General features: G+C 42.4%; 1 protein-coding gene across 9 annotated transcripts in view; it reads right to left on the bottom strand.

Moving 5' to 3' along the window:
- LOC119483338 overlaps positions 1-13,230 on the bottom strand; it is a 22,305-nt gene extending 9,075 nt beyond the window's left edge. For 7 of the 9 annotated variants that reach the window (XM_037761359.1, XM_037761358.1, XM_037761356.1 and 4 more), the window contains exons 1-9: positions 13,049-13,229; positions 9,638-9,780; positions 9,342-9,423; positions 9,068-9,203; positions 7,573-7,775; positions 7,272-7,408; positions 6,870-7,011; positions 6,498-6,779; positions 499-5,173 (exon numbers count right to left, since the gene is read on the bottom strand). In XM_037761359.1, coding sequence (XP_037617287.1) covers positions 499-5,173; positions 6,498-6,779; positions 6,870-7,011; positions 7,272-7,408; positions 7,573-7,775; positions 9,068-9,203; positions 9,342-9,423; positions 9,638-9,780; positions 13,049-13,159 — 5,911 coding nt within the window. In that variant the 5' untranslated portion in view covers positions 13,160-13,229. Of the gene's footprint in view, positions 1-498; positions 5,174-6,497; positions 6,780-6,869; positions 7,012-7,271; positions 7,409-7,572; positions 7,776-9,067; positions 9,204-9,341; positions 9,424-9,637; positions 9,781-13,048 lie in introns of all 9 variants that reach the window. The other 2 variants (XM_037761363.1, XM_037761362.1) reach the window with 2 other exon arrangements.

The following is a 13,230-nucleotide window of genomic DNA, read 5'->3' as shown; positions in this document are numbered from 1 at the left end:
GGTCCCTCTAGCCCACTGTTGTCTTTGTCTCAATAGCAGTCCAAAGACCCACAAATTAGGCAAATTAGTCCACTGACGTATGAAAACGCAACATGACGTGTGACGAGGGCTGCTGGTGGTCACAGTGGTAAAAACACTCTGAAGAATGCAGTTCAGTGTGTTCAAAGTTATCAAACAAAGAAACATGTTCTCCCATCGCCCTGAATCAATACTAGAGTACTTCGTTGTAGGGCTGCTCAAACATTTTCTGGGCTACATTTTAAAATTAAATACATCATCCTGTTGAACTTCGAGAGCAAAATGAAGAGGCTAGAGCCCAAACTATCTAAATTGAGAAAATATGACGACAGTTATATCGAGCGACAGCGACGGGAGACTAAAATGCGTCTGTCAAAATGTGTCTTGAGGTGGCCTGAATATCAGGGCAAAACAAAAGTGGTGTTAACATGATTCAAATTTAATTCAACTCACTGAACTTTCCAATAATAAAAGACTCACCCTCGTCATCGGAGTCAAATCCAAAGAGGTTGGAGCACGTCTGCAGCTGGAGATGACTCTCCAGCTCCTCGGCGCTGGAGAACGTCGCAAAACAGTGGGAACATCGCTGGAAGAAGGAGAGCTCCTTCCTTCGTTTTGGCATGGTGATGTACTTCTCGTCCAAGTACGCTGTAGGCGGCAGACGCATGTATGGCTTTGGTCTGTCCTCTGGGAGAGCGTCGTTGGGCGCTGTCGAATTGACGTCTTCCTTCGCTGCTTGTCCGTTCATCACCACAGAGCAACCAGGGCTCTCCACCACCTCCGCATTCACCTCAGCCAGCGGTTCAGTTTTTGCTGGTGGAACACCCTCATCTTTGCATTTTTCCTTGACAATTTTTGTGTCACCTTCTTTCAGAACATCATCTTTGCATTTTTTCTTGACAATCTTTGTGTCACCTTCTTTCAGAACATCATCTTTGCGTTTTTTCTTGACAATTTTTGTGTCACCTTCTTTCAGAACATCATCTTTGCGTTTTTTCTTGACAACTTTTGTGTCACCTTCTTTCAGAACATCATGTTTGCGTTTTTTCTTGACAATCTTTGTGTCACCTTCTTTCAGAACATCATCTTTGCGTTTTTTCTTGACAATTTTTGTGTCACCTTCTTTCAGAACATCAACTTTGCGTTTTTTCTTGACAATTTTTGTGTCACCTTCTTTCAGAACATTCTTGCGCTTCTGACTTGCTTTCTTCTTCTTCTGTGTTCTCTCTTTAGAAGTCGGTTCATTTAAACCGCTAGCTGTGGCAGCAGGGATGCTTCCTCCTTCTTTAGCTTCTCCTTCCATATCAGGAGAGCTCTCTACTGCTGCTTTAGCCTCAACCTGCTGGTCTACAGATTTTGACTTCTTTTCCAAAGCAGATTTTTTCTCTCCTGAGGTGGTGGGTGGTGCAGTTCTCACATTTAAGCCGTCAGCTGGGACATCTGGCGCAGAGTTACCGCTTTGTGTTGAGCTTTCTGCCTTTTCTGCTTTAGGGGGGCTTACAAGCAGAGCAGTTTTTTCTACGACTACAGTTTGATTGTTTTGACCAGCAGTGGTGTTCTCATCATGCACAGCTTCCTTTGACTTCGGAGGACGCCCTCTTCTTTTGGGACTTTTTGTGTTCACTTTGACCTGCTTTTCCTTGACCTTGTGCCTTACTTTGTTGTTCCGTTTTAATGATGATGAGATGACTTTGTGACTTTGGATTGTATTTGTAACTTTTCTCAACTTTTGCCTTAATCTCAGATTAGGGCCAGTGGGCTGCGCGGAGGTGTCCTTGTTGGAAAGATTCTTCAAGACGTGTGAATCCTTGGTCTCATTTCGTTCTTTTGACTCCTCTTTCAACGGAGATGCACTGACAGTGGTGGGAAGAGGAGCCTGAACATGTTTTCCTGTTGAATTATGTGAAGCTTCTCCTCTTAATTTACGAGCATCCTTTACACTCGCAGTCTTATTTACAGTTGCGTCTTCTGGCTTGCGATCCGGTTGTTTCTTCCCATTCGGTGTGTTATCCTGTTTGTCACCCGTTTGTTCGTTTGTGTTCTTGTCTGGTTTAGTGGGTTTGGCAGTATAGTGCTCTCTTTCATGAAGGTTCAGTGCCCAGAGACAAATAAATAGCTGAGAACAACCAGGGAGGCAGCACACTGCCTGCAGTGGACTGTGCCTCCTGGTGTGGCGCCTCATTTCCGGTCCACTTTTGAATCTGGCGGTACAACCCTGATGAAGGCAGGGATGCCGAGGAAGGAGTCTGTGTATTTCGACGTGGTGCTGAAAGTGTTCAAAACTCAACATGACCCTCATGCAGCTATTACATTTGCTGTTTCCCACACGGAAGGCTAGCTCTAAAGGTTTGACCTCGCCGTAGTGATCGTCGAGAGCGTGGTAAAGGACTGCAACGCGGTTTTTGGACGGGTCTGTAGACCAGCCGCAACCCTCCACAGGACAGCAAAGTTTTTCTTGTGGCTCCAGATTTTTCTCTTCAACAACTTTCCGTTTTGTGGTTTTCTTCAGGACCTGCACTGATTCTGTCGCCTTGGAGCTGAGCCCTTTGTCTACCGACGCTGATGCTGCAGGTGACTCCATCTCTACATCTTGGTTTTCTTGCAATCTCTCAGCTCCATCCTTTGCTCTTTTTTGAGAGATCTCCTGCTGTTTAAGTGGCCGCTTAGCTTCTGACTTCAAGGCGTCCTTTTTCGGTCTGTCAAGCTCTTTCTTTTTGCCAATATGCCCATTTATCTTGTGGACAGGAGTTTTACTATCAAGGTGCTTCAACGCGTTTTCTTTCTTTTCACGTAAAGGTTGATCCACTGGCTTGCCACTGGATCTCAACTGTCTGGACCCAGATGGGTTTGACTCTGGAAGGCTCAATGATTTAGGACAGTGTGTAGATTTCCTCGGTCTCCCACGACTACGGCGCCCAGAGGACACGTTTGTGGTCTTTGCTTTGGCGGAGGTCTTAGATGTGGAGATATCTTTGGTCTCAAAGACGCAGTTTTCTTGGGCATTGTTACCAGCGGAATCTTTGCTCCTCTTTAGCTTTTCAATATGGTCAGACAGGTGCCTCATGGCCAGAATGTTATCATTGAACATCACCCCGCAGAACATGCACTCATCTTTACGATAGTGGAACAAAGCGTGTGGTACAAGGCGACTTCCCTTAAAGTCCTTGTTGCAGAAGGTACAGTACTCCACCTTGGATTCCTCTGATTCCGGGAGTTCAGGGTCCTCAGGCGTTTCTGGAGCAACATCCCGAGTTCCCTCTTCCTTCCCTTGCACGTCTGCAGCTATAGAGCAGCTGGATCTGGAGTGTAATTTGCGAGGAGCTTTAGATTTACTTCCAGCTGTTGACCCCTTGGAGGAGCTGCCCTCTGGAGCTTTGTGATTCTCCAGATCTCGAGCAAGTGCCTCAGGTGCAAGTTCAGTAACCATTTCTGTCACTAATGTCAGAGCCGATATGTCATTTATACTGTCCTGATCTGTGGGTGTAGACGTAGTGACCACTGTTCCGCCACTTGTGTCGTTTTTACAAGGCACATGTCCTTTTGAGAGTGAAACATCTGTCACCTCAGAAATGCTGTTGCTGACAGCGGCGAGCACTTCTGGGGCTACAGGGTTTTTGACAGTTTCCGCTTGAGAAGAGAGTGACTTCAGATCTTGCTTCCCATCTTTAAGAACATCTTGTGACTGTGAGGGCGTTGAATCAGCAGCTCCAATGTTTGAGATTTTATCAGTAACTACCATTTGATCGTTGTCCTCCGTTGAGGTTTGGGAAACCTCAACTGCGTCCTTAACAGCTTTAGAGACCTTATCTAAACCTGGGGATGGAGTGACATTAGCTGCTGTTGAGGCAATAGTGACTTTCATCTCAACAGCAGGCTCTTCACAGAACTCTCCAACTGAAGTAACAGTTGGAGCATGCAGGACCTTATCTACCATCGGGGCTTCTGTAAGGTCAGTTTCTGCTGATGTCTGTGACGCGTTGGTGACTTTCATCTCAACAGAAGACTTCTCAGAGAGCTCTCTTCCTGAAAATGTCTTTTGTGAGACTGCTTTTGTAGTTTGAGCTTGAAGGACTGGGGATTTTGTAGCTTCGGCTGCTGCTGGCGTCTGAGAGGTGAATCCACCTTTCACCTCAGCTGCAGGCTTTTCACAGAGTGGATCCTTTGGAGGACTTCCTTGCACAGAGGAGCGTGTGATTGTTGATACCGAACCTTGAATATTCGGCGTGTTACCTTTTCCTTTCTGCTGCAGAGCGTAACAGTGCAACTGCTGTGCAAACATCGCTGCATCCCGCGCTCTGAGAATCACCAATTTGCGTTGTACAGTCTTCAAGGATTGAGACGCGGCAGGAACCTTCAATGTAGGTCTGTAAAGAAGCACTTGAGGGAAACCCCTCTGTCTGTTGCAAGCGTCCTCGGTAAACGTTCCCATCAGTTCATTGTCTGGGAGGGAGAGCTCAAGAATTACTTGTGGAGAGGCTGCTGGTTTAGGAGATTCCAACGAAAAACCTCTCCGGTGCTTGCTGTTGTTTTCCCTTGCCATTAAATGAGAGTTAACTGAAGGATTGTGATTTGCATTGTTCTTGAGCTCACCCGTTTCAGACCTCTTTTCGACAGAGGATGCGTGGTCCTTTTGATGTTTCAACCCATGTTTTTTGATCTTCGGAATAACATTATTCTCTCCAAGAGTTCCCGAGTCTTCCAGAAGCCACTTGGGTTTCATAATCCTCCGTTTTGGTAGGTTCTTCTCCGAGAGTCGTGTTGTGCGTCTTAGTTCCCCATTGTCCTGTAGTCTCTCTTGTTGCCAAAATGAACGCCTCAAAGGTTCAGATGATGACCCCCGGTTGCCTTTCTTCTTTATAGTGTGGTCAACATTTAGCCGTGGTCTGCCCGGGCCCACCTTTAATCTCCTGGATGCACTGTCAGCATCCTCTTCACTGTCCTCTTCATGGTGCCGCTTTTTTCTTGCTTTCTGACATACTGATGCACGTGATCGGAAAGCAGGCTCTTTGGTGCAATAGCTCAGGATCCATTTGTCCTCCATGATTTCTTCGAGGGCATCGCTGACCACCGTCTCGCTCATCAGCTTCAAACAGTTTGTCCGCAAAGCAATGAGGTTCCAAAACTCTGGGTCAAAACACAGGTCCTTCTTCAAGAACTGAGGAGAGAGAAAATAAAATGTTTAGGTTAGGGTTGTCAAAGTTAACGCAATAATAACTTTATATAATAACTCATATAATTTTTAGGTTGTAGCGGGCACAGTTTTACTGCTATCATATGAAACTAGAAACCTAAGGAATCCATTGGTACCAACCATGTTATACTAGCTTGTCGTCAAAGAGGCAAAATAACGCTCCAAACTCCAAACGTTCATTTTGGCGAGGGAAAACGGTCATGGTCATTTTCAAAGGGGTCCCTTGACCTCTGACCTCAAGATATGTGAATGAAAATGGGTTCTATAGGTACCCACAAGTGTCCCCTTTACAGACATGCCCACTTAATGATAATCACATGCAGTTTGGGGCAAAAAACATGCAGTTTTTTGCATGCAGTACAAATGTGTTATTGTCTCCTATTCTAAAATTATGTTTTTGAATATTTCTGCATACTGGGGTCCCTAAACAGTCTTGAATTACATAAAATGGGTATCACACTAAAACTGAGACTCTTGTGGATCCAATGAGCCCAACTGTATTCATGTGTGATGATGTTAGTCCCCATAGTAGCCATTTCATTATAGTAAGACCGTTTTTTGAAACTTGACCTCACTGTATAAAATGACCTGTGGTGACCTCTAAGATAATCACAGCCTCATGAAACTTTACAACTACAAACTAGAGACCTAGAGCATTCAGAGGATGGATGGTTTTCCTAGGTAGGTTGACAATAACGCGGGTTTTTGAGCAGCTTCCAGAACAGAAGTGCTTGCCATCCAATCGCTGCAAAATGTACAGATATCACCAAATGTCAAAGGTTTTTGATACCAAATCCCAGCATGGCTTTTTCTATGGTATTCCTCAAGGTCTTGGTGTCTTAATGTGGTATTTTGGAGGGATTATTGATCATTTTTATCAATTCTCAAGATGTAAAAAGTGGTTAAATTTAGCACCAAATCTGTGTAACAAATGGTATCGACCCAAAAATTGCTGCAACAACTTATGAGACACAAGTGAGCATGGAAATGACCATCACATACATCCCCATTATTATGTTCTAAACCCTTATACACTTTCACAATTTATCTTAATTAATAATGATTTATTTCTGATTTATGACTAGAACAATTTGACACACAGTGCTGAGCTGCATCTCAAATTAATCTCCAGTTTCCCAGCTTTCAGATGATGTACACCACTTCTATGTGACATTTACTGTTGACCTGCTATCTCCCCCTAAAGATCCCCTGTACACCCCTAAAAAAAGACAAAATTGGGTCTATGAAAAAGAGGGTGGGAGTGGAAAAGGTTAAAAAGGTGCTCTACCTGCAGGGTTTCAAAGCGAATGTGATTTCTGATGGGGCTGTACTCCACGTGGTACTCCTGATCAGGAGGCATGTAAAGGAGGTACAACATCTTGTAGGACTCAACGGTGCGTTCGAGGAAGAAGACGAGCAGAGCACACACCCGGGAAACCTCCAGGTCGTTGGGTAGCAGGCCGGCGATGGTTTTGTAGATTAGGGATTTGGTGATGACGTCGCAGGGACGGCAAGACCCCAGGGCGTTAGCACAAAGCTCCACGCAGAACTCGATACCATCTTCACTCGGCTAAGGAGATGCAAACAGCAGTTAAATGTCAATTCAATACATAAATAAAACATAAAATATACACTTCTGCTGTTCAAATGTCTGTCTCACCTCTTGCAGTATGTCTCTGATGAACGGGAAGATTGAGTTAACATTGGTGGCAGACAGCATCAGCTGATGACTCTCCTCAAGTAGAGCTTGCTTGGATGTATTCAACCGACTATGAAGTTTACTCCAAATGAAGACAAGATCACTGCAAAGAACAAAGATAAAAGTTGTTCTTAAAGCTGGGGACACACCAACCCGGCATCAAAGAACTAGCAGCGACGAAGGCTCCAGTTGCGTCGCCTCACGTCACCTTCATCTTGCTCCAAAAGTTGCACTTGAACACACCGCAAAGACCACAGCCAACTACCACATACGTTCTGAGGAGGACCTTTATGCTTACTTAAATAGGGAGGCTTCAGTTGGTGTTCTTCTCAAAACATTAGCATCAGATTTAAGTTTACTTACTACAAATAATACATGTCTCCCCTGAGGAGCTGCTGGGAGAGGAAGGCTCTGCTGAGGGCTAGTAGCAACTCATCCGTTTCCTCACACTCCAAACTGCAGATGATGTGTACTGCATCTTTACCATTAAATTCAGCAACCTGAAATCAGAGGACAACCAAAGTTTAGGCCAAAGATAAAAAACAAAAAGTTGGTATAATTGTGTGGTAGCTAAGTAACTGTTACAACAGACTGAAGTGAAAATTCTCGCTATTTTGACTGAAAGACATGCCAGTCTTCCGCATACAACAGTCACTCCACCCACCTCTTTATGCAGGCGGTCATGCTGTGAAGTTTTGAACAGCCACGTGAGGTAGACCTGGAGGAAGAACAAGTGTTGTCCTGCTGTGGGATGCGCAGCACAACACTTAGCCAGGGCCATCGCCTCACTGACCCGCTCACAGGATAAGAGGTAGTGCACCCGGAGCTCAAAGAACACCGGCAGCTCGGAGCTGATGCATCCATCCACTGAGGTCAAGAAGCCAGAAGAGAGGCAGATATAGTTTTAGTTTACTTTGACGCTGCTGCAGATATTAGCAGAACAAGAACAATCACTGAGAACAAACTATTTTTAAAGATACTACGAGGAACTTTAATTTTGTGGAGATTTTGGCAATCCCTGTGAACAAAAGTGTTTCCGAGCACCAGAGTCCCTTTAGAAAACCTATTATTTTACTGCAGCAATACGGCCTGGGCCTCCAACAGTGTGGTGTCGGCTCCCAGCGAGGACCAGCAGTCAAAGGCGGCAGCTAAGCCGGATCTGTATCTGTTGGTCGCTGCTGGAGGCCCCGCTGGAGTCTGAGCTGAAGGAGTTTCTGGTGAACCTGCGTGATTTTGTACGGAATCGGGCCTGGAGGCACAGATGACGAGCGTTAAGAATAACAATATAGAAATAGCCACTGGCTGATGTCTCGTTTACTTACGTAGGTCATATAGAACAGTGGGGTCGGCAAAGCTTCACGGGGTGGGGCGCGAGGCCTTCTTGATTTTAAGGGGTAAGACAACTTCTTTTAAAAATATAGAGCTTGCCTATAGCTCAGCATTTCATTAATTTCTGTGGAGAAAACTTTTTTCAGTTTGGTTTATTATTTAAGATATAAACTTATTCTATTAGAAATAGAATAGAACAATGGTCAAGTGTCAGGGAGAGAAAGAAAATGCTGAATTTGTAAAAAAAGAAGCCTATTAAGTATGAGTGATTGTTAAAAATTAAATAAAAATAATAAAACAGTACAGACGGAAATTAAGTTCCTAAAAATAGCAGGAAAACTCATCTCTGATGTAATATTCACAGGAAATAATCTGCTCAAAATTCATCCAAATTGCTCGTTTTACACAAACTTCCAATAGATATTGTGTTTACCACTTGGGTTAATTGTACATTTTATAAGTTGTTCTGTACTGTTATTGTTATGCATTTAATATAATATGAAATATCCATAAAATATGTCACTTAGTCAGGGGTTTACTCAATGACAGAAAAGGGGTCCTTTAGGGAAAAAGGTTGGGAACCACTGATATAAAGTCAACAGTATTAAATTAAGACTGTTTCATGACCAGTTAAAAGTTCCTCGTAGTCACTTTAAGTTAAGGTATTAACTCCGCTTTCGAGGAGCAGGAGTCAAACTCTTTGGTTTATGCCTAAACATGAGCCATAAAATATATACTATATATTTTGCCAACTAATTTAGTGTAATCAGCAGTTACAGAGGTAATGACATCAATGTTGGGTATACTACAATGTCAACCATGTTACCTACCTTCACTCTGAGGTAAACTGGATTCACTGAGGATTGCCTGTAAGGCTGGGCCGGCCCAAGGCCCACCGCCCCGAACCAAACGCTCCACCTGAAGCAAGTGGACATTCTGATGCCTCGCAAGAGCCGAGTTACATTCCTGAAAAAGCATTAAGAGCACCATCAGTCGGACCTGTATTACAATAATGTCCTAGACAACTTTAAAGAATCAACTGTTTTGAGAGGTATAGCACACACAATAAAAAACATTGTTCTGTTGAGAAGAGGATCTGCTCACCTGGAATGTAACAGCGAAGTGTTTCAGCGGCTCCTGATGGAAGTCTTTCTGGTCAAAGAACAGCAGCAACTCAAAAACACTCCTGTAATGAGATAAAAATTGTTTGGATCTACAAATCCCCATTTTAAAACCTACTTTATAACTATAATCTGCACAGAAATCCAATTCTTTGCATGGATGTAAAAACACTGATAGAGGAATGTGTCATTGCTTTCATTTGATTTATTTGTCATTGCCGTTTTAAAGCAGCAGGTAAAATCTGTGGCAAGTCTTTAGGGAGGGGTCTGCATACTTACAAGGCCAGACTACTGACTGTGTGGGACACATGATCACAGTTTGTTTTTAAGGTGGAGGCTCCAGCGAAGTAGCGGAGAGCTATCTCCAGGATCCTGAGTCGAGGCAGCGGCACCTGCCAGTGAGAGGCGTACTCCTCCACAAGCTGCACGAGGAAAAGACAAAACAAAGAGGAGATCAAGGACAATTAAATGTTTGTACCATTTAGCATGTTTGAGTCTGCGGTAGGGCTTATTATCAGGCGGATATCGCTGTTTGTAGTGTGTAGAGGTGCGTGTGTACAGTTGTGCAGCAGCGGCACTGAAACGGGGGAGATGGAGACACAGAAGAACATGTCAGCCACGCCGCAAAGCTGCAAATACCTTCGAAATATTTCTCACCGAAGCTTCGAAGCTCAAAATATGGTATATGGGACAGACAGCTCTAGTCTGCAGCGATATTAGATGTTTTCAATAGGTACATTGGTGATGCAACAGGAACAAGGCTCAACCTAGTGGCATTTATGCAGTGTTACCAATACCAAGCACTTGGAGCTCCAACGATTAGTCAAAGTATTTTAATACATTTTCCAGCAGAAATGGCAAAAGAATGTGGTTTTCAGTCTTTCAAATATTAAGAATTCCTGCTTTTCTCCATTTTATAACAAGGTCAATCTAATATCTTTGGGCTGTCAAAGTTAACGCAATATTAACACAACTTGCGATTTTTAATCAACCTTGGCCGTTATTCCCTCTTTCAGAGGCTGTAGTCATATTAGTATTGTATATATATATTGTATATATGTCATACTAGCTCGCAAAGGAGGTTAAACAACGCTCCAAACGCACGCTTAATTTTGACGAGGAAAACTGTCATGGCCATTTTCAAAGGGGTCCCTTGACCTCTGACCTCAAGATATGTGAATGAAAATGGGTTCTATGGGTACCTACGAGTCTCCCCTTTACAGACATGCCCACTTTATGATAATCACATGCAGTTTGGGGCAAGACATAGTCAAGTCAGCACACTGACACACTGACAGCTGTTGAGTTTGCCATGTTATGATTTTTTATGCTAACTGCATAGTACCTGTGAGGGTTTCTGGACAATAGCTGTTATTGTTTTGTTACTTGATTTCCAATAATATCTATATACATACATTTGCATAAAGCAGCATATTTTTCCACTCTTATAATTGACAGAGACCTAGCTTTTAGACCTTGGAGCCCTACAACCAATACCGGTGTTTGGTAGATAACATTGAAAAAAGAGACTGACAGCTACCTAACTCATCGATACACGGGAATAATCCGCATGGCTGAGCAACATTTTTTATTATATCACTCAAACCAAATACTCATCATACAGTGATGAAAGATCTGGCACAGACAGCATTTGGACTGGAACAGTTACGCCTGCAGCTTTCCCCTTTAACACAATTTCACTACAGTACACAACCAAAATGGGACATTTCAAGGTGTACACGGATTATTCCTGTGTATCGATGAGTATTCCTATACAAACTTACAATTGACCCGTCAAATCCCTGAAATACAATGTGCTTATGTTGCCCTCTAATGGTGGAGATCCAAGACACCACTCTAGAGCATCACTGGAATCCTGTGAATGTTAAACTGTCAACAGTGTTGTTCTCAGGCAGGCCTTTGTCCAAATCAGTACAAAATGTTTTCCTACTAAATTAAACTGCAGAAAAGATATGAAGCATCACAACTTCAGTTTGGCAGCTTATCTGCTTTAAGAATTCACCTTCATGAGGGTCCAAACTGTGTTTTCATACAGAGCTAAACCTCAAATTTAAAGTTTGAATAGCATGCAAATAGGAAACACTGGACTCGAGTATTTCCCAGTTTTAGTAATTAGGCTAGAACCCTGTTTATGACAACAATCTCAGACGATTGACATTCAAATGCACTTTTCCATGAGATGTACTGACTGGTTTCATTCATCTCAACGTTATAGCATCAGCTTCAGGGTTGTGAGGACATCTTGTAATGGCCAGGAATCATGTTATGTAACGTTATAACTGCAAAAGGTGCATCTATGACCTGGGTCAGTCCTTCATGCTGGTAGCCATCAGGCTCCACAACCAAGGCTGACTCCCATATGAGAACTATGAGGACTTTAAGAACTTTAAACATGCACTATCTGCAACCATCTTGGACTCTAACCACTGGCACACTTTACACTCACTATACATCCTATATATCACTTTATAGACTGCACATATTACATTTATTTATTGTACATACATTTATTTATTGACGGACTGTACACACTATGTTCACCCATTCACTCTGTATCTTTTATATCTCTATTATTGCTTTTATAATTTTTGTATACCTATACCTCTCCTGTGTTTCACTATGTTTGCTGATGTTGACACCTGAATTTCCCTCCGGGGATTAATAAAGGTTTATCATAACTTATAATTAGCTACATGTCTTGTTGCTGGTTAATAAAAACAAGTTAAACATATTCGAAGTTGGTGCTTTAAAGCAAATGCTTCATAATACAGGCTGCTAATTGCATAACAAACCTTAATAGAGATTAGCTAAAGTCAGCTAAATCCCTTACTAGTTAAATGATTAGCTTATTGTTGGAGAAAATAGTGTCATCGCCATAGAAGCTGCAGGATATGTCAGTGCATGTCACAGCCTGAGAGACAACCACAACAACACATAATAGATTCTCACACTCTGTCTTTTATATACTCCTCTACTTCATGGTTTTGTTGTTTTTTACATTTATCCTTTGATATTGCAATCTATTGTTTTTAATTTGTATGTTTGTTTTATTGACACAACAAACATTAATAACTTCTTTATTGTTTTCTTCCATTTACATGCATGTTCTTTTTAAATATCTATATATTGTAATTTGCTCAATTAATTGTATATATATATATATATATATGTGTGTGTGTTTTGATTTTGTTATTTTTTTAAATTTTTATTTATTATTGAATTGACGCTTTTGGCAATATTGTTCACCTGACAGTCATGATCAATAAAGCAAAATTGAATTGATTAGCTACCAAACGTGTTGCGAAAAAGTGGTCCAGTGTTTCATAGTTGATAAACATTCAAACGTTCCAACTAAGCTAACTTGCAAAATAATGTGCAGTTGGAATCAAACGGTTAGCCGAGTTAGCTTGCTAGCTGTGCTTTTAACACTTATTATCAACAAATGACTGATTTACTGACTCGGACGTTTGGAGAACATCAAACTAAATAGAGGCAGGGTTATCAGACGTCATGTTTACATCACGTTACGGTGATATATTAGTTTTTTAACGCGACTACGACTCGTTAGCATCGATGCTAACTAGCTAGCTAATGCTAACGGTTAGTTCTGGGGGAGGGGATTCGAAGCTAATGCTAACAAGTTAGCTTCCTCAACTAACTTCAGCTTACCTTGCAGAAGTCTGAGCAGAAAGGTTCACTATCTTCTTCACTTAAGCGGCTCAACAAACTCTTGAATTGTTCCTCTAACTCGTTCCCACTGGAGCCCTCCTCCTCCGCCATACTGCCCGTCTAGCTCTGCTCGTAGCAGCTACAACACACACACACACACACACACATATATAAATATATAT

This window comes from Sebastes umbrosus, chromosome 24, assembly GCF_015220745.1.
Source record: "Sebastes umbrosus isolate fSebUmb1 chromosome 24, fSebUmb1.pri, whole genome shotgun sequence".
Classification (NCBI taxonomy): Eukaryota; Metazoa; Chordata; class Actinopteri; order Perciformes; family Sebastidae; genus Sebastes; species Sebastes umbrosus.
This window is presented reverse-complemented; position numbering and strand designations above follow the sequence as displayed.